The sequence below is a fragment of the Monoraphidium neglectum genome, assembly GCF_000611645.1.
Source record: "Monoraphidium neglectum strain SAG 48.87 unplaced genomic scaffold scaffold00594, whole genome shotgun sequence".
In the NCBI taxonomy this organism is placed as follows: domain Eukaryota; kingdom Viridiplantae; phylum Chlorophyta; class Chlorophyceae; order Sphaeropleales; family Selenastraceae; genus Monoraphidium; species Monoraphidium neglectum.
In genome coordinates this window covers 1-23,384 of record NW_014013034.1, presented here as the reverse complement: position 1 = coordinate 23,384, position 23,384 = coordinate 1, and the positions used below count along the sequence as shown (strand labels likewise).

At 65.0% G+C, this 23,384-nt stretch overlaps 4 protein-coding genes across 4 annotated transcripts; all 4 read right to left on the bottom strand.

Annotated features, from left to right (window-relative positions):
• Positions 1–589: 589 nt before the first annotated feature.
• On the bottom strand, positions 590–9,671 carry MNEG_4322 (putative Transcription elongation factor SPT4; the record flags this gene model as incomplete). The annotated part of the gene is made up of 11 exons (XM_014047204.1): positions 590–1,063; positions 1,443–3,500; positions 3,788–4,718; positions 5,397–5,716; positions 5,878–6,033; positions 6,195–6,368; positions 6,566–6,874; positions 8,576–8,637; positions 8,923–8,978; positions 9,261–9,352; positions 9,531–9,671. The coding sequence occupies 11 exons, from the start codon at positions 9,669–9,671 to the stop codon at positions 590–592; spliced, it is 4,773 nt and encodes a 1,590-aa protein (XP_013902658.1).
• Positions 9,672–10,582: 911 nt separating this feature from the next.
• MNEG_4321 (triosephosphate isomerase (TIM)) lies at positions 10,583–11,837 on the bottom strand (the record flags this gene model as incomplete). The annotated part of the gene is made up of 2 exons (XM_014047203.1): positions 10,583–11,350; positions 11,802–11,837. The coding sequence occupies 2 exons, from the start codon at positions 11,835–11,837 to the stop codon at positions 10,583–10,585; spliced, it is 804 nt and encodes a 267-aa protein (XP_013902657.1).
• A 1,406-nt stretch (positions 11,838–13,243) lies between these two features.
• On the bottom strand, positions 13,244–15,826 carry MNEG_4320 (phenylalanine-4-hydroxylase; the record flags this gene model as incomplete). The annotated part of the gene is made up of 9 exons (XM_014047202.1): positions 13,244–13,271; positions 13,531–13,802; positions 14,017–14,073; positions 14,307–14,384; positions 14,543–14,606; positions 14,911–15,036; positions 15,216–15,292; positions 15,496–15,668; positions 15,790–15,826. The coding sequence occupies 9 exons, from the start codon at positions 15,824–15,826 to the stop codon at positions 13,244–13,246; spliced, it is 912 nt and encodes a 303-aa protein (XP_013902656.1).
• A 744-nt stretch (positions 15,827–16,570) lies between these two features.
• MNEG_4319 (hypothetical protein) lies at positions 16,571–22,255 on the bottom strand (the record flags this gene model as incomplete). The annotated part of the gene is made up of 8 exons (XM_014047201.1): positions 16,571–16,649; positions 16,880–16,943; positions 17,186–17,468; positions 17,687–17,938; positions 18,099–18,328; positions 20,139–21,671; positions 21,880–22,008; positions 22,123–22,255. 8 exons carry the CDS (start codon positions 22,253–22,255, stop codon positions 16,571–16,573), a joined length of 2,703 nt encoding a protein of 900 aa, XP_013902655.1.
• Between the last annotated feature and the right edge of the window lie 1,129 nt (positions 22,256–23,384).

Here is a 23,384-nt window from a genome sequence, read left to right as displayed (position 1 = left end):
GCCCCGGGCCCGGCGCCGCCGGCGCTCCCGCCGCAGGGCACAACCATCGCAGCCTCCACATCCCATATCAAAGGCCCGTCCGACGCTGCGCCCTCTGCCTCAAAGTCGTGCGTGGCGGGCTCGTGGTCCAGGCTCGCGGCCTCGCCATCGCCCGCACTGTTCGGGTGTTGCGGCTGCGGCGCGGCGCAAGGGCCCGGGAGCCATGCGGCCTGCGGGGGCGGCTGGTCGTCGCCAGCAGACGCAGAGCTCTTGGCTGATAGGCATCCCTGATGGTCCTGTGGGTGTTGGTGTGTGAGTGAGCGTGCGCGCGCGCGCGCGCGTGTGTGTGTGTAAAAGGGGAAGGTCAAGGGTGAGGGAACGGGACACCAGATGGCGCGATGCGGCAAAGCTGCCGCCATGCCGAGGCGTCTGGTCGCTGTCGCGAACTCGACCGCACGGACTGCCCTACTGCTTGGTCCTGCCCTTGTGTGCGTACATTCTCCAAGGCTGCATGACACCAGGGACAATTCCCGCACCGATCTCTACCTGCGGCCCCGCGACCGTCAGGTTCCCGGGACACACCCCCGCAACGGCGGCCGCGCGCCCCACGCTATCCACCACGCTGCCCCACCTGCTCCCCCAGGGCCGCGTCATCTGCAGCCACCTCGGCCGAGCGGCTCCTCAGCTGCCGCTGCTCCGGCTGCTCGGGCGGCAGCAGCTGCAGCCGCTGCTCCTGGGAGAGCGTCCTGACCCGCTCCTCCAGAGCCGCCCGCTCCACTGCCCACGCGGCGCTCTCGCGCTCAAGCTGCGAGAGCCGCTCCGCAAGCAGCCACTCCCCCGTCTCCCCCCCTGCCGTACCCACATCCCCCGCCGCCGTCGCCGACGCCACCGCGGCCTCGGTTTGCGCCGCGGCCTCGAGCCGCTGCGAGCGCTCCGGCGGCGAGCCCGCCGTCGGAGCGGGCCCGCGCGCTGTGTCCAGCGCCTGCTGCAGAGCCGCGAGCCGCGAGTCCTTGGCCTGCACCTTGTGCTGCAGTGCCTGGACGCGCATCTGCTGCTCTTGCAGCTCCCGTATCACTTGGGGCATCTGCGGCGGCGTCACCAGCGATCGCGCAGTTGTTTGTTGTGTGTCTTTTTGGCACGAGGGGAGGGAAGCGGGATGGATATTCGTGCTGCGACGCGTATGCCGAACCCTGCTGCCATGGGTACATGTTTTTGGCGTCTTGGCCAGCCATCAGGTTGCGGCTAGGCCGGCTGCCTTGGCCTGCCAAGCAGCCATGCCCTTAAAATTGCCTTGCATAGGCCTTTGCCACGAGGGACAGCACGCAGTTTCACATCCCTATGCAGCTGGTTCCGAACCTTCCACTTGACTGGACTTGGGGTCCGTACCTTCCAGACATGCTGCGGGCCCACCCCTCAACCCCCCGCCACCTTCAACCATTGGCAGATCCAGATCTCGCACGCACCTGTGCCTCCTGGGCTTCCAGCTCCCGCTTCAGCAGGTCGTAATCCGCGCGCCCCGTCTGCACCCGCAGCTGCGCCGCCTCGAGCTCCCCCCTCAGCCGCGCAACCTCGGCCTCGTACTCCTCCCGAGCCGGCCACACCACGTGCGCAGCAGTGGCGCCGGCCGCCGCCGCCTCCGGCCCCGCCGGCTCCTCCACCAAGCGCACGTACTGCGGACGCCCCTGCCCGGCCGGCAGCTGCGGCTGCGGCTGCGGCGCGGCGCCGCCCGCCTCGGCGTCAGCCACGGGCTCAAGAGTGACGACCCCATCATCGCGGACGGTCCCGACAATCGCCAGCCGCCGCCCGGCCGCCCCCGCGCCGCCCGGCCGTGGCAGCCCGCCCGCCGCCAGCAGCGCGCGCAGGCGCGACTGCGCGGCGCTGCCCTGCTGCGTCAGGCGTGCCTCGAGCGCAAGGCGCGTCGGAGAGGGGGAGCGGCTAAGCGGCGACGCGGCCGCGGCCGCGGCGCGGGCGGCGGCGAGCGGCGACGCCGGCATCGCCGCGGCCGCCGCAGTTGGAAGGGCGCCCGTGGCCGGCGCGGCCGCGGCCGCAGCGCTGCTGCAGTGCTCTGTGGCGTCTGAGTACCGGGGGTTGCGCCCCAGCAAGGGGACGGCCCTGTCTGGAGAAGACTCAATTTCCAGCTCCACTGACCCGGCTTCGGCCCCGGCCGCGCCCGCGCCTGCTGCTTGCGACCCCAGCTGGCGCCGCCGCCGCCGCTGTTGCCGCGTGCGTCCGCGCTCTGGGCTCTGCGAGCGCCCAGAGATCTGCGAGCTGTCGCCGCTGCTACTGCCGCCGCTGCTATTGCTGCTGCTGCTGCTGCTGCTGCTGCCGCTGCTGCTTCTGCTGCTTCTGCTGCTGTTGTTTCCGCTGTGCGGTCGCTCATACCCGGCGGTGCCGCGCGAGATCGCCGCCCCATCGCCGCCGCCGCCCGGCCCCTCTGCCCGAAGCCCTCCGGCACCCGCGCCCGCCCCAACAGCGCCCGCCCGCGGCTCTGCGCCCAGCGCGCCGCTTATCGCGCGCTCCGCGGCCACCACGATCCCGCCCAGCTCGCTGACCTGGCGCTCCAGCCGCCGCACCTCCCCGCCGCGCTCGAGCGCGAGCGCCTGCGCGGCGCTGACCTGCTGCTGCAGCACCTCGATGACAGACTGCTGCAGGCGCAGCGGATCCTCTCCCTCATCACTGTCAGCCCCGCAGCCGCCGACACCACCGCCGCTGCTGCCGAAATTCTCCTCCAGAATGGCGCCGCCGGGCGCCAGCAGGGGCTGCTCCGCGCAGAGGGGCGGGGCGCCTGTGAGCGAGCCGCTGCGGCGGCGGGCCGAGGAGGGGAGGGACTCGCGGTACAGCGCGCGCCGCAGCTGCAGCTGGGTGGCCTCCAGCTGGCCGCGCGCCTCCGCCAGCTCAGCGCGCAGCCTCGCCTCCTGCTGCGTGTGCTGACGCTCTCGCGCCTCGGCCTCCTCGGCCTGCTGCAGCTGCTGCTGCTGCTGCTGCTGCTGCTGCTGCGACAGCGCCGCCGCTTGCGGCGACGCGCCACCTAACCTTCCCTCGCTGCTGCCGCCGCCGCAGCTGCTGCTATTGCTTCCCCTGCTGCTCGCACCGCCTTCCGGTTGCGCAGAGCCCCCTGCGCTGTCAGGCACCTCAACTAGCAAGCTGCCGCGGCCCCGGCCGGCATGCTGGGCGCGCCGCTTCAGCAGTTGAGGCCCGTGAGACCCAGACGCACCCTCAAACACGGGCGGCGCCTGCACACCCGCGTACCGAGCGCCGCCGCTGCCGGCAGCGCCGCTGCCGCTGCTGTCGGCGCTCGCCCCGCTGCCAGGCGCGCCGACGGCGGGCGGGCCCGGTGAGGGGCGAGCCTCGGGCGCGGGTGCCGCCGGGTCACTGTCTACCTGGCGGCCGGGGGTGTATACCGCTGGGATGCGCCACGAACCAGGGGATGCGGGCGCGTTGGGGCTCAAGGCTAGGGACTCGGGCCCCGCCTCGCGGTCGTTGGCGGCGCCCAGGGCATCGCCGGCGCGGCCGTCGGCTTCCTGGGGTGCGGAGAGCAGGGTCGGCCGCGGCGCGGGGCATGGGGTTAGGGGGCGGAGATCATGCAGCGGCAGGCACGGAGGCGCACGGCAGACGGCGATTCCTGGCATTCATCTGCGCGCGTAACACCGCACCAGATCATGTTTCGCGTGCACTCACATGCACCAACCCGCGACACGCCACGACACCCTGCAACACCTCCCCGACGCCCTGCATCATCAACCCGACCCTTGACGCTCGCCTGCCGCCTCTCTAACTCCCGCTGTAGGGCCTGCGTGATATCCCGCACCGCGCCGCCTATGGCCGCCGCCGCGCGCCCGCACTCCGCGCCCGCCGCCAGCCACGCGCGCAGGTCGGGGCCGCTCAGCGCCTCGAAGCGCGGCAGCTCGCGCAGCGCGGCGGGGCAGCGCGCGTGCACGACGGCCAGCGCGTCAAAAAGCTCCGCCACGCGCGCGGGCGGCGGCGGCGGCGAGCCTGGTGCAAGGGGTGCCGCCTGCAGAGCCGCCGTAGGGGAGCCTCTGGCTTCGGCGCCGGCGCCTCGCCGACCGGCCACGCTGCCTTGCGCATCCAGCGGTGGGGACGCCGCGCCAGCCGCCGCCCGCATGCCCACGGCCGCGCCCACCGCCGCGGCGCCCCCGCCGCCGCTGCTGCGCCGGGCGGTGTTCTGCGACTCCCGCTCGTCTGCCGCGGCGTCCGGCCCCAGCCGCGTCGGCGACGCCGGCTCGCTCGCCGCCTGCGGCGCCGCCGCGGCCTCCTCGCGCTCGCCCTCGCCGCCGCCGCTGCCCGCCGGGTCGTCCTCGGGCGCCGCCAGAGCCAACGGGTTGTCATAGCGCGTGTACGACCGACCCCGCCCTGGAGACCGCAAGCCGCGCCCCTCAAAGTCGCCCAGCAGGTTGCGCGGCCCCCTCCCGCCGCCGCCACCAACGCCCGCGCCCGCCGCGCGCGGCGCGCCGCCGTCCCCCTGCGCGCGCCCGCCGCTGCCGCTGTCCGAGCCGCCGCCGTCCAGTGCCTCGCGCCGCAGCGCCATCATTTCCTTTTGCAGGGAGCCGCACTGCACCACGAGATCGTCCAGCAGCGCCGCAAGCGGCTCCATCGCCGAGCCAGGCGTGCTGTCGCCGCCGGCCCCGCCGCCGCCGCGCCGCCCGAGCGGCGACGGCGCCGGCGAGCGCGCGGCGGACGGGGAGGCGGGGCCAGCGTCGGGGCCGCAGCTGGGGGCCGTGCTGGATTGGGACGGGGGGCGTGGCGAAAGGGAGCGGCGCAGCTCCTCCAAGGCTTCGCGGCCTGCGCGGACCGCCTCAGCAAGCCGGTCCGCCGCCGCAGGCGCCTGCAGCGCACCCCCTGCGCCCGCAGCCGTGTCGGCCTGCCCTGCGTGGCCGCCGCTGGTGCCGTCGTCACCGACATGCCGCGGCGCGCCGCCGGCCCCGCAGGCGCCGCTCGGAGCCTCTGCACCGCTCGCAGCCGCCCCGTCGGCCGTAGGCGGCTGGGTCATGTCTGCTGGCAGCTCCGGATTGCTGGCAGCCGCTGCCCTGTCGTCCTCTCCAAGGGGGCCGCGCTCACAGGCGCTGGTTGAATACGCGGCAACCTCACTAAGCCACCTCAGCCGCACACCCCCAGACTCATCGAGCGCCACCTCTGCGTGCTGCGCCGCGCCGGGCAGCTGGCCGGGCGCCGACACTGAGCGGTGGCGATCGATTTCAGACGATGCCGCCTGTGATTGGGAAGCCGAAGCTGTGCCTGTTGATGTCGGCGCCTGCAGCAGCAGCTGCTGCTGCTGCTGCTGCTCTGGTTGCTGCGCGTGCTGGTGTTCAAGCTGCTGCTGCCACTGTCCTGGTCGCTGCTCTTCCTGCTGCTGGGGCTGCTGCGCGCATACCAGCTGTCTCAGCTGACCCTGTTCGGACTGCGGCTGCTGCGGCTGCTCCAGATGCGGCTGCTGCGACTGCTGCAGCACCGACTGCTGCTGACCGCGCGGCTGCTGCTGCTCTTGAAGCTGCTCATTCGGCTGCTCCTGCTCCTGCGGCTGCTGCTGCTGTTGCTGCTGCCGCTGGTGGGTGGGGGGCTCTGGTGTTTGCGGCTGCCCTGAGCCTCCACCAAACTTGCCCTTCAGGCCCTCTTGCAGCGCGCCCAGCCTGGCAGCGATCTGCTCCAGCGCGGCCGCCTGCTCCCCTTGGCTGGCGTACTGCTGCAGGGCCCCTATGCACGCGGCGACCCAGCGATCACCCTGCAAAGACAGCAAAGGCAGTGGGCGCGGCCCATCTGCGGCGTTGGGACGACAATCGTTGTGCGATGCTGCTTGCATTGACTGCAAGCAGAAAAAAATGCCCCTCATTGGCCTCCATGTGGCGTGGCGGATCGCTTGCATCAATTCTGTCGCACACGCACCTCATCAACAGCGTCTGCTTCCAAGCCGCCGTCCAGTAGCTGCTGCCTGGACGAGCCAAGCTTGCTCAGCGCAAGCCCCAGGCCGGATACACATTCGCTGACCGTGGCGCTGCTCTCGCGGCACGCCGTTGCGACGGAGCGCCACGACTGCTGGGCCTGAAGGGTATTGACATTAGCAGGAGGTTTATGCGCGTAATGTTTGCACATGGCAGCTGGGGTTGTAATGAACAATGCATTTCATGAACGCTGTTGATTTATCGCTGTTTATACAACGCTCACCCACCAGCCACACAGCCCACCATGCAAACCCCTCCCACCTCAATTGTTGCCTTGAAACAGGCGCCTCCCGCCAGCGCCTGCGGCCCCGGGGCCCTCAGCAGCTGCACGTGCATCGCCCTCAGCGCCCGGCTCGTCCGCGCGATGAGCCGCTGCTGGTCCTCCATTTGCAAGGCCCCCAGCGTGCACAGCACTGAGTCCGCCTCTTGGAGGGCCTGCAGCATTGGTTGCCAGCAGGACCACCACGTTCAGGGAGGCCGGGGCGCTGCTGCCGTGATCGCCCTGGGAGGGGCTGCAGCAGGGAACATGTGCCCATGGGGGTAGCTCATGGCATCTGCAAATGTTGCGCACAGTAGACCGTGAATGCAAATGTGTTTCTAACGGATTGCTCCATTGCTTTTGCTTCGCGCACCTCTTCCAGGGGGATGCGACCTGCTGGTTCTGGCTGCTGCTCGCCCTCCTCCCGCCCCTGCACCAGCGCCTCCGACAGCATACGCAGCGCATCGGCACCCCGCTGCAGGTCCGTCGCAGCGCCGGCGAACACAGCTTGGCCGCCCAGCTGCAGAGCGGTGAGCTCGTTCAGTGCATCGATCACCGCGCAGCACTCGTCGCCCAGATATGCCAGGCGCAGCTGGTGCTCGGGGTTGGGCTCCACCTGCACGGGCTCCACTGCCCTTGCCAGGGGTGATGGCGACCGCGCTGCAGCAATTGCAGCGTCCGCCTGTGCAGCGCGGCATGGGGTGGACGGTCTACCGTCAGGTGAGGTAAGGATGTCGTTTGGTTAGTGACCGCAAGCCTTGTGCACCCACATCCTATTTCAGACCGCCGCAGCGCGCTGGCTGTCCCCGAGTGATGTTGAACTTGCCTCGTGAGGACGCAACCGTGAGGCCCCTCTCATGATGCTGGGTCGGTGCAATAGTCACATATCAGACATCGTAGTTGCCACGGTGCCGTCCTCTCACAACGCCACCACCCTGGTCATTGCACAAGACTTGCTGACGCTTGGCGCCTGGTTGCATCTGCCGGAAGCAATCTAAGCATCGCAAGAATGACAGGGATGGAGAGATGGAAGGCGAACCGGGTGCTGTACATGTCGTCAGCGGTCAAAGACACAAGTCGCCAGCGGTCCATCAGGTTGCCGACGGACGTCCGCATGTCACTTTCCCAGGCCTTTACCACCAACTTACACAGCGTTGTTTGCTTGATTTTTCCCTCTGACCAAACATCTGGTTGTACTTGACCGCAGCTCACGCGGCTGAGCTGCATGGTCGGCCAATTGTCCCAAGTGCAATGCCACCCGCACTACCACACACGGAACTTCAGTGGAGGGGAGGCTGCTGCTACAGCTGACAAGCCAAAAAGCCGAGGCCGCCGATGTTTTACAGCGGCAAAGAGAAAAGAACGCTCGCCGCGGCAAAGCCGCGGCAGCCCACTGCAGCCAAAGCGCCCTGCCCCACAACCCCCTTTGAAATCTGGTGCAAACCGCGTGCGCTGCCAAGTGCCGGCGAGAAAGTGGTCTGTGGTGGGCGGCCTTCGCGGCTGCCCGGCGCATGGGCCCTGAAAGCGCTACGCGCCCGGGTGACGCACAGCGCACCGGTGTTTGTCCGCGGGTCGGCAAATATATTGGGCCGGGTAGCTGGCTAAAACCACTTGTGCTGCTAAGCACTAGGAAACGAAACTGGAGGGTGGCTGCTCCCGCCTCAGAAGAGCCAACGGCGAAGGGCAGCTGGTGGGACACCAGCTGCCTGCCAGGTGCTGCTCCTCGAGCAGCACCGCGGCCTTGGCTGCTAGCCAGCTGCCGCAGCACCAACGCCTTCGGCGCCCCTCCCCTGGAGCCTAGCCACTGCACTAACCTTCGGAGCGTGCAGTGCCTTCACCAGTTTCAATACACACAACTTGGAGGCAGATATGATTACATGGTGCTGCTGTGAGGGCCGGCCGAGTGCAACACACGGGGGCTTCCCAAGACTTAGAGATGTCCCGCAGCGGAATCTGGATCTGGGCCTACAAAATCCGGTGTGCGCAGCAGGATTGCACTCAAGAGGTGCTAAAGCTATCGCAGGTCGCGCAGCTGCGGCGAACTTCCTCGTGTGAAGATCAGCCGTGGTCTCATGGGGATTCTGTGGCCTGAGCACTGGCCTGGGCGCCGCCTCACCGCCGCGCCGGCATGCGCATGTTGCGGTTTTCCATGATGTCCTGTGCGTGAGCGCGCGGCGCACAGGTGCGACGATCAAGCGACACGGCCATTTGCAATGCAGGGCGCCTTGCCTAACAAGCAACCGGCGGCGATTCGTCCTCGGGAGCGACGCAAAGCGGGCAACAAGCAGGGGTGTGTGATGATAGCAGGGCTGCCCTGACCTCCCGCAGCCTTCACAAGTAAAAAACACGCCTCCGCTGGGTCCCCGCTCCCGGGTCCCCTCACCCTCAAGCGCGGCGGGGGGTCCTCGTTGACCGCCAGAGCGTAGCAGCCCGGGACGGCCTTGTCTGAAGTAAGATGTCCGGGGCGCAGCGCGGCGAGGTGAGAGACTTGGCATCTGTAAGTGGAGCAAATCGCTGCAACGCGCAAAGCCTCTGCTGCATGTTGCCCTAAGAGACATTTGACTGCTCAAGCGGCCTCAGCACCCGCCCCATGCACACAACAGCAGGTGTTTTGCCATGGAGAAGCCCACAAGGAATGTGGCTGCCCGCCGCAACATAAACCATCCGTTCCCCACAGCTGCTGCGACAGCGATTCTGCTGGCGCTGCCAACGGCCCCGCTGACGGCGCACCTAGCCGCTCCCACTTTGTGGCCCAGCTGCTCTTGGGGTTGATGACAGCAATCATCCTGCCAAAGAGGGCGGGGCAGCGGCATTGGTGGAGCCCACCTACAGCACCCAGATGCAGCTGCTGGCAACGCGCGTCACCCAGCCTGGCAGGCAGGTGCGGCTGTTCAGGCCCTGAGCCCATGCGCGTTCGAAGCACCGCTCCTAGCGGATCTGAAACAGCCCGCTGTCACTGCTGCACAATCCAGGCGTCTCACGCAGCCTCGTCCATCCCGCCGGGCATGCGCGCCGCCCCAACAGGGAAGCATCTTTCGGCATCAGAAAACAACCTGACTGCCACCCACCCTGTGAAGTTGGGGGTCGTGAGGTTGGTCACCGCATCGCGGTCATCCTCCATCCGCAGGAAGCGGCAGTTGTCACAGCCCGCCTCTATGAACTGCAAACAGCCCGCATCATGAATAGAGAAGGGATTTTGATTGCATACAATGCAAGAGGCCGTGGCGTGTGCAAGAAGGCTCTGGGCGGAGCGCCACCTAACGCTGTCGCCCGGCAACAAACTGTGGCCGCGCTCCTGTTGCGCCTGTAGCCGAACCCCAGCTCGCCAGTGCACGTACCTGTCTTTCCGTCTTGACAAGACGGCAGACAAAGCACGCCCGCAACATCTTGTTGAGGGCGACAAAGTCGCCATCGCCCTTGATCGGGCGCCCCAGGCTGGGCACCTCCGCCATGCGCTGCAGTCCCTCATCCTCCGCCATGCTGCCGGGCGGGCCGGCCGGCCCTTACAGATGATTTTCACGGGCAGTACTTGTGTACTTTTCTCCCTGTATAAGCTCTAGAAGGCCGCCCCTGCACGGCTTCGAGCAGCGAGATCAAAATCCGAACGCACTCCTCGGCCGTGATACAAAGCAGATATTAATTATAAAATCAAGGCTGTATTCTCTGGTGAGCGCCGAGTCTGGATTGGCAGCAAAGCCTTCCTGTGTGCGGTGACCTGCCGCGCTGCTGCAATGCTTCTTCTCCAGAGCACCAGCAGCTCTTGAGCGGCACCGTCCCGCTACGGATCGGCTTGCACTGGATGAGCCTGCCTAATTGGTCATGAAGAGAATCCTCTTGTTTTTGCTGTTCATGGTGCATTTCCGTGCCATGCAGGCGCGCTCAATGCAAGCATGATGGTCCACTGCTGTGGCACCCCCCCCCCTCCTCACACATACACATGCACTTGCCTGCCTTGCAACCTGGGTGCCACAAACCATGCGAGTCTACTGGTTGGGTTACAGATGCTGCTCGTCAGTCACGCCTACCCAAATGCATGTGGATGCACAGCAGGAGCGCAAGCATGTCAGTGTGGTCACCTCCCAGATGCTGGGAGAAGGTGGATGTGCAACTGTGGAGCGGTGCAAGCGCAGCAGGACGCGCGACCACGCTTGCCTGTTGTGAATCCATCCAAGCAAGTGACAATGTGCTGGCAAAGCCAAAGGGCCAGCCCTGTGCCATTTCTTCACCTGTAAGCACAATAGCTGGGGCGGCTGCTGGGGCTGTGGAAGGGAAATGCCAGGCCCCAGGAAAAACACCGCACACATGCAGGCGGGTGCGCTTGGCAGCCGATTCTGCAGCCTTGATCCTCTGCACGGCGCGCCGCTGCGGCCGCCGCGGCTGCTGCCCGCCTCTACTTGCCCACCGCCGCCGGCGCCCGCGCGTTGCAGATGCGCACGAACGCCTCCCCCTTGAGCGACGCGCCGCCCACCAGGAACCCGTCAATGTCCTCCTGGGTGGCCAGCTCGTTGCAGTTTGCGTCGGTGACGCTGCCGCCGTAGATCACGCGGATGGACTGCGCCGCGGTCTTGCCCAGGCGGTCCGTGAGCGCCTTGCGCACGTACGCGTGCACCTCCTGCGCCTGCGCCGGCGTGGCCACGACGCCGGTGCCGATCGCCCACACGGGCTCGTACGCGAGCACGACGCGCGACCAGTCCTTCACGTTCTCAAACAGCGGCTGCAGCTGGAGGTCGATCGTGGTGTACAAGTTGCCGGCGTTGCGCTGCTCCAGCGTCTCCCCGATGCACGCGATCACGGACAGGCCCACGTCGAGCGCGTGGGCGGTCTTGAGGCCGACGGTGCCGCTGGACTCCCCCAGCAGCAGGCGGCGCTCCGAGTGGCCGGTCACGACCCACGGCACGCCGGCGTCCTTCAGCATCTCCGCGCTGATCTCTCCGGTGTACGCGCCGTCGGGCTTGGACCAGCAGTTCTGGGCCGCGACCTTGTAGGCGCTCTTGATGTTGGCGCGGACCCAGTCGATGTAGATGAAGGGCGGCGCGACGACGACGTCGATGTCCGAGGGCACCTCGCCGGCGTTGAGATCCGCCACGAGCTTCTCCACGCTGGCGTGGGTGCCGTTGCACTTCCAGTTGCCGCCCACGAAGAACTTGGCGCTGCTGGCCTGGGGTTTGCGGGGGTGTGGGCAGGCGGGCGTCAACCGACATGCAGGCGCGGCCGTCAGCGCTCGGGGGTGGGGTCCCGCCTGCCACTGGGTGTGGCAGGCTCAATGAGCCACAGCTTGCCCTGGCAGCGAGTAAACAGATGATCATCCACTAGAAAATATCAAGAACTGCAATGGGCTGTGAAGTGGCTGCCACTCAAGCATGGCATTGGCATGAACGGCCGTGCAAGCGCTGTGAGCAGGCTCGGTGCTGCCGCACGCCGCGCCATGCTCGCACCCCCATGAAGCACCCCCGGCTCCCATTGATTTTCTTGAAAAAACAATCAAATTTTCATGGCACTCGTTAGCCTGGGGTTCGCCAACCTACCTTCGCGATTGTCGCAGAGCGCCTGATCTCCAGTGTGCGCCCGCCTGGCACCGCTCTGCGCGCTGCCACGCATCCCCGGCTCACCCCCATGCCCCGCGCAAGGTTCAGAAGGCTCGCCATTCGGCCCGCGGAGGTCTACTTGCTGTCTCGCAACCCCCTGCACTGGCTAACGGGGCCGGCTGTCACGAACGCCAATGCATAAATTTCGAGCGTGATGCCGAAATGATCGGTCTCACGCCGGTTGAACCTGCTGCGTCGACACTGTCTCGTCCGTCAGTCGAATGCACAGCTCGCCAGGAAGGCGAGCAGCTGGTGTACAACCACACTGTTCACCTTGCAGGCCATTGCACAAGTAAAACGCTGTGTTTTGATCCTGGCCAGGGGGCTTTGGTCTTTTGGACGCTCGGTCATGAGTATGGCGGTGCATAGGAGTTGGAGGGCAGTGGTGCTGCTGCTGATGCTGTGTGACACTTTCTTTGGCAGCCCCTACAATTTGAAGCAAAAACGAGTTGCAATGATGGTTACCGCTGCAGTCAGGACCAAAAGATGTGCCGATGCTGACAAGCCTCTCTATCCCAAACACGCCAGCAAAAGCACGGAGTTTGACCATGCTTGACCTGGGCAGCAGCACGCAAAATGTTGCAGCGCACATGCCCCCAGTCCAGAAGCTTTGCTGTAAGGATAAAGCGCGACATACGAGTGTGCGCATGTAGGCTGCCGTGCACAACCAGATGCAGGTCCACAACAGGGTGCTGTTTTCTTAATGGTACAGAGGTTGCGAAGGCAACGGCAGCTGATTGCAGCACGCCTGTTGTGCACAAGGGCGAGCACTCCACGCAAGTTGGTATATGCGTCACACTACCGCTCTGCAGCGGGCGGATGGTGCGCTCGTACGAGCGGCACGTGTGTAGGTGTCGGGGGTGGTGAAATGCGCATCAGGCGCTCTCAACTTTAGCAGATTGCTGGTAATACAAACAAGGGCTTGCATACAAAGCCCTCAGCGTTCGCGGCTGCTTGACTTCTCAGAAGCCTCTCAAGCCCTCATTGCAGACAAACCTAGTGTACATCGTTCACAGGTCAGCCAAGCACCCTTCAAGCCTGGGCAGGGTTGCCCCGCAGGTCAGCAGGCAGCGCCAGGGAGCGCGCATAATCCTGTACAAGGCGCGGGATGGCAACGTGGAGGGGTTCAGAGCAGCGGGCACTTGAACCCACTCCTTTCCAGTTGCCCCTTGCAAGGGCCGGCATACATGGAGGGCTCCTCTGCCGATAACGAACATGCAGATTTCTATCATAATATCAACAGCCACCAAACCCTCCCACCTGCAGCAGACGTGCACCCTCCTGAAAGCTGTCCAGAACAAAGTACCTGACCAAGGGGGAGAGAAATTCGTGGCGAGGCAGCAGAGTTTGCAGGGCGGCAAGCACGACGCATGCTTCTATCCGGGACACCCCTGCCGGCGCCAGCGAGCATCATGCAGCACTATTACCGGGCTCAGACGCCGCCACGCTAGCGGCTCCGAGTCTGCTCACTTGCGCTGAAAGCCGTCCTTGTAACTGTGACGGCGGTCGCGGTGGTGAGGGCGTCGTCGGTGAGGAGATGCGGCCGGGGCGGAGTGGATTGAGGATGCGGGGCCCGCACACACGGCACGTGGATCACCGCGGCCGAACCCAAACAAGGAGCCCAGCTGCGCTCGTCGAAGCCTCACGCACAGCTCTCAGCAGGTGCCGATGCAAGGGGAGTAGACTGCCGCCGGCCGAGAAGGACCCACGCCACGCGTACCCGCCCGCAGGCCCCCCGGCGCCGCGCACGCACCTCATCTTGGGCTGCTTGGCGTAAGGGTCGAACGGCGCCAGCTCGGCGCCGCCTCGCGCCATCCAGTCAAGCTCGCCGTAGCTGCTGAGCACGCCGGCGCCAAACGCCTTCACCGCGCCGCCCTCGCGGACGACGCCAAACTCTACTGTGTACCAGTAGACCTTAGTCAGGTGCCAGATCGTCTTCTCCTCGGCCCCGAGGGACGCCACCCCGATGGCCTGCACCATCCGCGCGAAATCCGGGTCCGCCAGCATCGGCACGTGGCCGATGAGCTGCGCGCGGGTTGGCGAGCGCAACGTGCGAGTGTTCCTTTGGACAAACACGAGCAGACCAATTTGGTGGCTATACATCAGGCGTCAGCAGCAGGGGAGGCGGAAGCCGCCAAGGGCCCAGGCGCTTGGCCGCTGGAACGCGGTGAGGGGTGATGCAAGATACGCACGCGCGCCGTGGTTGTTTCGGCACGCAGTCAGCTGCGTGCCCCCGCACCTCGTGCACCACATCGGGCTCTGGCGTGTAGTTTGGCTGCGAGTGGTGCCGCACGTACTGCCAGGCCGTGCGCAGGGCGGATGGCATTAGGATGGTGAGCAATCTCAAAGCAACAATGCCGATGCATTGAGCAAGACACAAACAACCAGGCGTGGCGTTTGCATACATGGGCGGGGGCTTCGGAGGGGAGGCACCGCAAGACAGGCTGGTAGCTCCCAGAGCTGCCAGGGACCGGCATACTCCAACAAGCTGCGGCGGCTGCGGTCCGGTCCGCGCACGATGCAGCACACCTGTGTGCTATGAAAGTACTTGAATGCGAGGCCGTTGAGGAAGTCCCTGGGGTGCATCAGCCCCGCCACTGGCCGCACCTGGGGCCACACAGCGGGCGCACGACGGGAGCTCACACGCCCATAAGGCTGACAACAAGCGGGGCCGCCGAACGACAGCGCAAGGGGAGCGAAGCATGCAGCGCGGCGCGGGGCGGTGCCGCTCGGCACGGCAGGCTGGGGGCGAGGCGTCCGCGCACCTTCCAGCCGGAGGTGGCCGTGAGAATGTCCGAGATGTCCTGCAGCTGAGGGATCTCGTCCTCCCTGCAACATCAGAAATATTGTGATGCGACAAAGCACAAGTAAGCGAGTGGCAATGCCTTGATCAAAGTGTGCGCGCAATGCAAGCAGGCGCGCAGGGCGCGGCTGGGCTTTCCTAAGGGACGGCTGCCTGGGCCGGGCTTTCAGGGTGCGGTCAGCGTTCCCGGGGCGCGCCGCTCGCGCGCAGCTGCGATTGGCGCGCCGGGCAAGCCGAGCCCACCCAGCACAAGCCGCCGCCGGGGTTGCGCGGGGGGCGCATGCGTGCGCGGGGTTGATGTGAGGGCTAGCTGCTCGCCTGAAACTGAACATCGGGAAGGTGTGCAGGAACTCGCGGCACGCGGCGGTGGGGAACAGCAGCTTCAGCTCCCGCAGCGCCGTGCCCCACGCGCGGACCTCGTCCGGGGTGTAGTCGATGCGAGGAATGGGGTCGCCTCTGGGATGCAGGCGGGGGTGGTCAAGGAAACGGTGCTGTGAAGCGATAGCGGGTGCAGAGGGCAAGGGCAAACGCGGCGACTCGCCTTGCAAAACTGCTGCGCGAAACGCCGCGACAATTCGTTGGGATGACACTGCAGCAGTGGGGACTCTGTACAGCGCACCCCCGCGCCCGCGCACATCTCATGCCGCCGCGCGATGTCCGCAATCGCCGCCCGCCGCTGCTTGTATGCCTCGTCACCAAAACCAGGGTGATCCTGATTGAGCGCAGCGGGGCGCGTCGGCACACAATTTGTCAGTATGCAGCTTTGCTTGGCAGCGACTTATGGCAGCACAAGGATCCAGCAGGCCGTGGCGGCTGCTGCCCTGGGGTGCAGCGGGGAGCCCGACAAACGCGCCTAGGGTAGTCGAGCAGGTTCAGCAGCATGTCACCAAGCGCCGTCAGCCAAGCCGCTCTGACCTCTGCTAGATCAGCGCCAAAGCCTAGAATCTTCCCGTTGTCGACCTCGTGTATCGAGGACGGCACCCGGATCAACCCCGGCACGGCCGCTGCAGGTGCGGGCACAGCGGCAACCACCGCTGCTTTGCTGCTTGTGAGCGGGCTGTCGCCGGAGCGGCTGTGCGCAGCCGAGGCTGCGAGGTGCGGCGTATGGCAGTTCGGCGCGCATGACAAGCAGGTGCGTGGTTGAGAGGCACCGTCTCCAGCATCGATGGCCCTCATGCAGCACAGCGCAGCGTCGTCAGCGCTGCTGACTGGCGGGGGCGCCAACAGGGCTGTCCCAAGACGGCATCACCACTGAGTTAGCCTCGTGACAGGATCTAGCAACTTTACTCTGTCAGATTTTTCGGTACGCTTCCATGAGAGAGGCGTGCATGCATGAGTGTGCGAACCCAACTGTGCTGAGCGCGGGCTGGCATCACCCCTGGTACCTCGAGCGCTAACCAGCCGTATACATGATGAAACCGCGTGATGGAAGCCTCCAGCGCGCGAGCGCGCCTGCAGCTGGCCCGCATGGCTGGCATGGTGGGCTCGCATGCCCAGAATTTCAGCATTCATCCTCGCAGTGCGATATGAGTGCCGTTGTAGGCAAGAAACGAGCAGTCGGAAGAACTTGTGTTGGTACATACGATGCGCATGAACGTGTATGGTGCCACTATCATGCCCACAGGCAGCTGCTCCGAGCAGCCGAGTCATGCTGCTTTGACAAAGGGCGGCGATGATCAGCGCGACCGGAGCGTTGGCGAGGCCCCAAAGCGGCCAGGTGACGTGAAGGGCGTCTGTCAAGCTCGTGAGGTTGCTTACAAGCAACTGGTCCCAGTGCTTTCCAAGGTCTCGACCGCCAGCGGTCACGTGACGTCAGCGCAATGATTGGGAGTCTAGTTCTGATCGCAAGGAGTGGCTGGAACAGCAGCCCTTTCCAGCGCCATGTATCGAATGAGTGCACAGTCGCGTCATCAACAATTAGCAGTTCCATATCACAAAATTCATAGCAACGTCGTCAGGCGGGTTCTATGATTCTACATTCCAACGAGCGTCAGTCCTTGCCCTTCTCCACCGACTCAGTCCCTGAAGCCTTGGCCTGCAGCTTGGCCTCCTCCCGCAGCGGCGCCTGCCTGGAATGAGAGCGCAGGCCGTCACCCAGCGGCATAAGTTGTGTGCAGAAGTCACCACGCAAGTCAGCAGGCAGGAACAAACCAGCATGACAAGAGGTACAGTAACCGGCTCACGCCGGCAGCCACAAGCAGGCGCCTTGGAGCGTTGTGCCCGACTGAGATCTTGTCTTTGGACTACACCATGCACCCGGCAGAGAAGCAAGCCAACTCCCTTGCCGACTTACCTGTACATGGCAGCTGCAAAAATGCCCAGCAGCAGAAACCCCAGCTGCAAAGGGCCGGCGTGCCGGTCCCCTGCGTACAGGGGAATTTGGTGAAGGGGTTCCGTCGTGCCCTGCAGCGACCACAGGCCTCACACTCCGTATGCCACGTGCCAGCTCGTTCGCCAATGGCTGTCACAGTGCACTCTAGCTCCCCTCGCGCTCCCCAAAGCCAAGCCTGCCTACGCTCAGCACTACGCCCTGCATACAGCCACCCCACCACCCCATACAGAGCCGGCACACAGCGGAACAAAGCAGCGTGAAGGGGCTGCTCACAGATCGCGAGGTTCAGCACCACTGACAGCAGCTTGCACGCGATGCCCACCACCGCCGCCGTCGTCGCCGCCGCATGCGACCGCAGCAGGTAGCTCGCGTGGCTCATCGCCACGCCCATGATGCACGACAGGGCCAGGGGGCCGGAGACCCTGACGCCCCAGGTGACTCCGGCCAGCAGGGCACGCTCTTTCTCGGCGAACAGCAGCGCAGCGGCCAGCACCGGACTGCTCATGAGGTTGGCGTAGTACACGCGCCCGAAATTGGACATGGGGACAGTGTCGCACTGCGGCGGCACGCGCAGGGCATGGAGGGTAGAGGCAGCACTAAACTGCGGGCCCTTACGCAACGGCCCGGCCACAGCAAAGCACGTGCACCCACATCGGTTGTCAGTCCCAACAGGCAGCCAGCGCGCCGCTCCATCCCAATGGCTGTCAAAACGTGCCACTGTGTGGACACGCTGCATCAGGCGCCCCTGCCCCTGCCCCGGCAGCCCTGCCTCACCATGTGCTTGACCCAGACGCCCTCAAACGTGAAGAAGACGTACCACACAAACAGCCACGCGTACGCGTCCACGACAAAACCCTTGTCGAACCACGCGTACCCAACGCTCGAGAGCAGCAGCGCCGCGAGCGCCGCCCAGGATCGCGCCGTCGGCAGCTTGCGGCCGAGGAGGGCCCAGTCGAAGAAGGAGAGGACCAGGGGCGTGCTGCAGCGGAAGGTGATGAAGGTTTCCACATTGCTGTGCTGCAGGACCTGCGGCGCCCGCAGCGGTATCCGGCAGGGCCCCCGGCGCTGAGCAGCAGCAACGGGACGGCGTTCCAGAGGCGCATCAGCGATGTATTCGCATGCCCCAGAGCGAGCGTCCGGCTGTCGCATCGGACTGTGAACGTCACGTGGTGCCGTGCGCGCGCACCTTGATGTTGGCGTAGATGGTCCCCACAAACCCCAAGATATTCGGCAAGAAGTGTAGCAGCTGCCGGGCGGTTGCCTTGCTTATGGCGACGGCGCCGACCCAATGGGCGATCAAGACGGCACCGGCCGAAAAGAGCAGCTGGCAGAGCAGCACGAAGGTTGGAGCCGGCAGCGCGACAATAGCTACTTTGTTGATGACTAGAAGGCTGCCAGACGCGACCGTGTAGTAGGCTGCAGTGCCAGCGGCAGGCGAGCGTCAGAGATTGTCGTTCTGAGAGGGCAAAGGCAATGCGCTCAGCCCGTCAAAGCTGACATCGCGCGTGTGCTGATTCCCGCCAAAGGCTGAAATGCGCAAGGGCCCGCACGAAACACTCCCGCGCATGAACAAAACGCGGTCACCCACCTAAAACTAGCGGCAACGGTAAGGGTTTGTCGTTTCTGGGTCTGTCACTTCTCGCTGCTGCTGCACCAAGACCGTCGGCGTGTACGTTCTGATCTGCCACCAAAGGCTGACTCTCATCTGGTGAAGATTTCATCCCATCACCATGCAGACACCATCAACTTGGCAGATCACCCGTGCAAGTGAAGCACAGTACGAATGCAGATATTCGCTGTTTGATTTGTGGTACAGTATACGCTAAGCTCACGGGTATCGTCATAAGCATGGGCTGTGCAGCAGGAGCAGCTCAACCTCCAAGACACATTTGAACCTGACAAGTACTGTAGCCATCACCCTGCCTGTGCCATCACCCAGCTGTCGGCGCGAGGCGCTTTGGCAGCATTGCACTATGCTGCTGGCTGCAGCTCGCAAGCTGCTGCTGACAAGCTCATGGCAGCAAACAAACCAACGCAAAGCATGCCCTCCAAGATCCTGTTATGTGAAGTGATGCCTTCAGATGGCTGGCCTTGCTGAACCTGCTGGTCCCAAGGGGAACAGCAGCATGATGAGATCTGGAAATGCTCCGATAACACAGACATGTGCATGCGCGCAACAGGTGACGGAAGCAAAGAGGGCATAAAGTCGCAAACAAGTACAGTGGCATTGGAGCGCACACCATTGGGATTTGGACCCACAACTCAACCACTGGCTTGGACCAGGGGGGATGAGGGGGCACGGACAAAAACAACGAGCAATCCACAAACTATTGAGCACTAAAGAACTCGGTTTCTGCGGATTCATCTGAGGGGATCAGAGGTCGTAGAGGTTGGGTGTCGTTCCGAAAATGCATACATGCCCCTTCTCGCAGCGGGGCTTGTGAGGCGCTAGGGCGCCAGCCACCGCAGGAGAGGGAAGACGCGCTGCTGTGTTAAGGCGCGCGCTCGGTGATTGGGCCCCTTGGCATGATACGGGGCGCCCTGAAACGGCTGGAAGTAGAAGGGACGAGCAAGACGGCAACAGCCGGCATGCTGTCAAAAGCTGGCGCACGCCCAGCAGAGACGGGCCCGCAGACGACCCATCGCAGGACGTGCGGCGCAGCGCTGGAGCACAATGCACGCAGTATTCATGGGTGAAGGGGAATCCGGGGCCTGCCGACCTCCAACGGCGCTCTTGCGTCAAGACTGTCGGCGGCCATGCACGGCGCCGCGCGATAATTCAAGCGCGCCGATGCGCCTCTGCAGCAAACAAAGACAATTCGAGTGGCAAAAGCCCCTCGTCCATATCCACCGTCCCGTTGTGCGTATCTGTGTGCATGCCGATAATTATGGAAGACGTACGAACAGGCATTGCAAGCGGATTTCGTGCGTGTGCCAAAAGAGAAGGGCGGCGCTTCTGATACACAGGAAATGGCAGCGACCGCGGACGTGTGCGCCTGGTCTATGCGCTTGCGGCGCTGTCGGCAGCAGCGCAACGACGAGCAAGTAGAGGGTTGTCGTGGTGGCAGGGGTGTTGTGTCAGACGACGTCAACACACTCAAGGAACCACGTCGCACCAACCCAGTTCATCCACCGCTGTGCGCCTGCCAATCCATCGATCCCTGGTGCTGCGCTGGCTGGCCCTGCGCAGCCCCGCCCTGCTGCCAAAAGACAGGCAGCGCAGCACCTGTGGAGCTTGTCGTTAGCCCGCCCTCTGACGACTCGCTCTGCTGCGGCTGCTCCACTCCTTGACCATTCCCAGAGGCCGGCCACGAGCTCATGAGCTGCGCAGACCACGGCGGCTGCTGCACAGCTGCTACCGGGGGCTGCCCCCAAAACGGGAACGCCATAGATGATTGAGCTGGAGCCTGCTGCTGCATGTGCTGCTGCGCTGCGGCAGCGGCGGCAGCCAGCTGCTGCTGCGCCTGCATCCACATATGCTGCTGATAGCGCACCTGCTGCTGCTGCTGCTGCTGCTGCTGCTGCTGCTGCTGCTGCATATCGAACCCCCACCACAGCTGCTGCCCACCCTGCTGCGCGTGCTGAGGCGTGACTGGAGTAGACTGCGCCTGCTGCTGCGCCTGCTGCTGCGCGTGTGCATGCTGTTGAGCCACCGCCTGAGCCTGCTGCTGCGCCTGCTGCTGCTGCTGCGCCTGCTGCTGCTGCGCCTGCTGCTGCTGCGCTTGCTGCAGAGACGGGATTGGCAGCTGCTGCATCCCAAACACTTGCTGCAGCGCTGCTGCCGCGGCACCATTGCTCCCGTCGTTCATACTGCACATGCGCAGCAACTCGCCGCACGCCGCCAGACGGTGCTGCAGGACCGTGTAGATTACCAGCAGCTCCGCCTCAAACACACTGCCGTGCCACGCCCAGCTGCTCAGCAGCTGCTGGGCCTCTGGCAGGGACAGGAGCGGCATGGCGCCAGGCCCTGCGACCCCAGCAATGGAGGCTGCAGCGGCCAGAGCAGCGCCAGCGCCAGCTGCGCCCGGCCCAGTCGCGGAGGGGGTTGAGACGGGCGCGGGCTGCAGGTTGGCGCCGGCTGTAGCAGCCCCAGTGACCATGCCTGCAAGCCAGCCGAGCAGCTGCTGCTGCTGCTGGATGATCTCGCGATCATGCGCAGGCGGTGCTGGAGCCGACTGCTGCTGCTGCTGCTGCTGCTGCTGCTGCTGCTGCTGCTGCTCAAATGCAGGCGTGGTGGCGGCTGCTGCCCGCTGCAGCATGTCTGTCGTTGGCGGCCAGTCGGACAAAGTCCCTGCCGCGGAGGCAGCAGCGGCCGCAGCTGCCGCGGCCTGGGCGGCCGGCAGAGATGCTGCAACTGGCCGGTGTGGCTGGTGCGCACTGAACACCTGGTGCTGTCCCGGGGAGGACTGCTGGCGCTCTGGCACGGCGCGCTGCTGTGGCTGGCCCAGCTGCGAAGATGTGCTGGTGGTGCTGGCCGAGCTGCTGGTCGGCACGGCTGGCGGCCTCGTGAGCAGCGCGATGCTGTCACGTATCATGCTGGCCCGCTGCTGCTCGTACTCGTGGCCAAGCAGGGCCTGCTGCTGCCGGATCGCCTGTGCAAACTGAGCGAAGGACGCCGCGGGTGGCTGCTCGGCGCTGCTGTATGCTGCCGCAGAGCTGCCGCCGCCGGCGATGGCCTGCCGCTCAGCCTCCGCTCGGCGAGCTGCCAGCTGATCTGGGAACAGCTTCTCAATGGTCTCCCTCAGACGTATGCAAACGCCTTCAAGATTGCAAAGCAGCGGTGGGGCCAAGGAGGGAAGAAGTAAGGCAGCGGTCGGAGCACCGCAGCCCATGGACGTGACGCCACAGCCGCCTACCAACGCGCTGCGGCACTATGGCAGATCGCAATCTATACTGCTTGAACAGCCTTTTACAGTGGTCGCATGCATGCATGCAGGCATGCAAGAGAGGGCAGCACGTGCACTCACCAAAGGTCTGGCACGGCGATGACAGCAGCTGGGTGCGGCAGACTGGGCACTGCACGCACCGCCCGTTGCGCAGACACGAGCCTCGCCACTGATCAATGCAGCGCTTGCAGAAGTCGTGCCCGCAGCTGCCTGCGGGGTGGAGGGGCCGCGGGTAGGCGGTGTTCAGAACGACTGCGGGGGCAGACTCGCTGAGCTGTGCACGCGTGTCGGGACCACCTCGCAGATGTCTAAAAAGGTGCTCACCGACTACAGGATCCACGAGCAGCTCCATACAGATGCTGCAGGTGAAGGACGATGGCGCCAGGCTCGACCTCTCTGCCCCTGGCCCCTGTGGAGCCGCCTGTGGCGCCACCAAGCCATCAGAGTCCTCCTCCATGCCTCCTAGGGTCGCGCAGAAGCGCTTGCGGGCGTGTCACGTCTTGCTCCTGCTGTGATTCTGCTGCTCGCGGGAAAGGACACCGTTGAGCAGGAGTCCGTGTTTTGGTCTGAAAAGTTATGCGCGAATGTTTTTGATCAAGCACTGTAAGGGAGTGCACCCCCTTGTTGGTTGCGTGAGTTGCTTGGTGCACGAACCCCCACCGCGCACTTTACTCTCGCCAGCCGCCCGCGGCCGCAAAAGTTAGTGCGCTCGGTACAAGAAGGCAATGAGAAAGTCCAGGGGCGGCGAAGCACAGGGCTGCTGCACCCGCCACTCAATGAAATGCGCGGCCTGGGACGCCTGGGCCCACCCAGACAGCGCAGAAGATCGTGAGCGGCGGCAACACGGCAAACTTGCTCGAGCGCGTGTGCGAAGCATTTGCTGCATAGAATCAAGCGAGCTTGTCAAAAATTGACCCACAAGCCGCGGCCTTGCATGCGTATCAGGGCGGCCGTAGCCGCTCGCGGCCCCAAAAAGCAGGGCGCTAAAGGCTTTGCGTGCGCGGCCCTGGTGGCTCCTCTGCCAGCCGCTTGTGCATGCACTGCCAGGGGCATCCAGTCAAATCGCCATCACCGGCACTGAACCTGCCCTTTGGTAAAGGCCCAAGCGCAGGGGCAGCCCGAACCCCCTGGGCTGGGCTCACATATTTGAATTTGAGATGGGCCCAACGCTGGCCCATTCTTCCCCACCCTGCACCCTTCCCGACGCCTGGCTGGCAAGACATGGCCCCATGCAGCTCGTGGCGCACATGGGACTTCCCATTGCCAGCAGAGTGTGCGAATACTGCTGGGAGGGTTGCCACTTATGTATATCCTACGTTTGAAAATGCCTGATTGCCCTGCCTGGCACCAGGCAGCAATGATAGGTAAATACATAAGTTACTCATGCCATAGCATCACTGCCATCGGCCCCGCGCTCATCAGAGCAGACCTCCTCATTCCTAACCTTCCAACGGACCTGCCAGCAAGCATACACATACAGTGCTCCCTCGCTACAGCGAACCCCGCCATGGCGAAAACCCTGCCTACAGCGAACGCCGCCGCTACCCCCGATCGCTCGCCACACAAATTCACCCCGCCACAGCGAG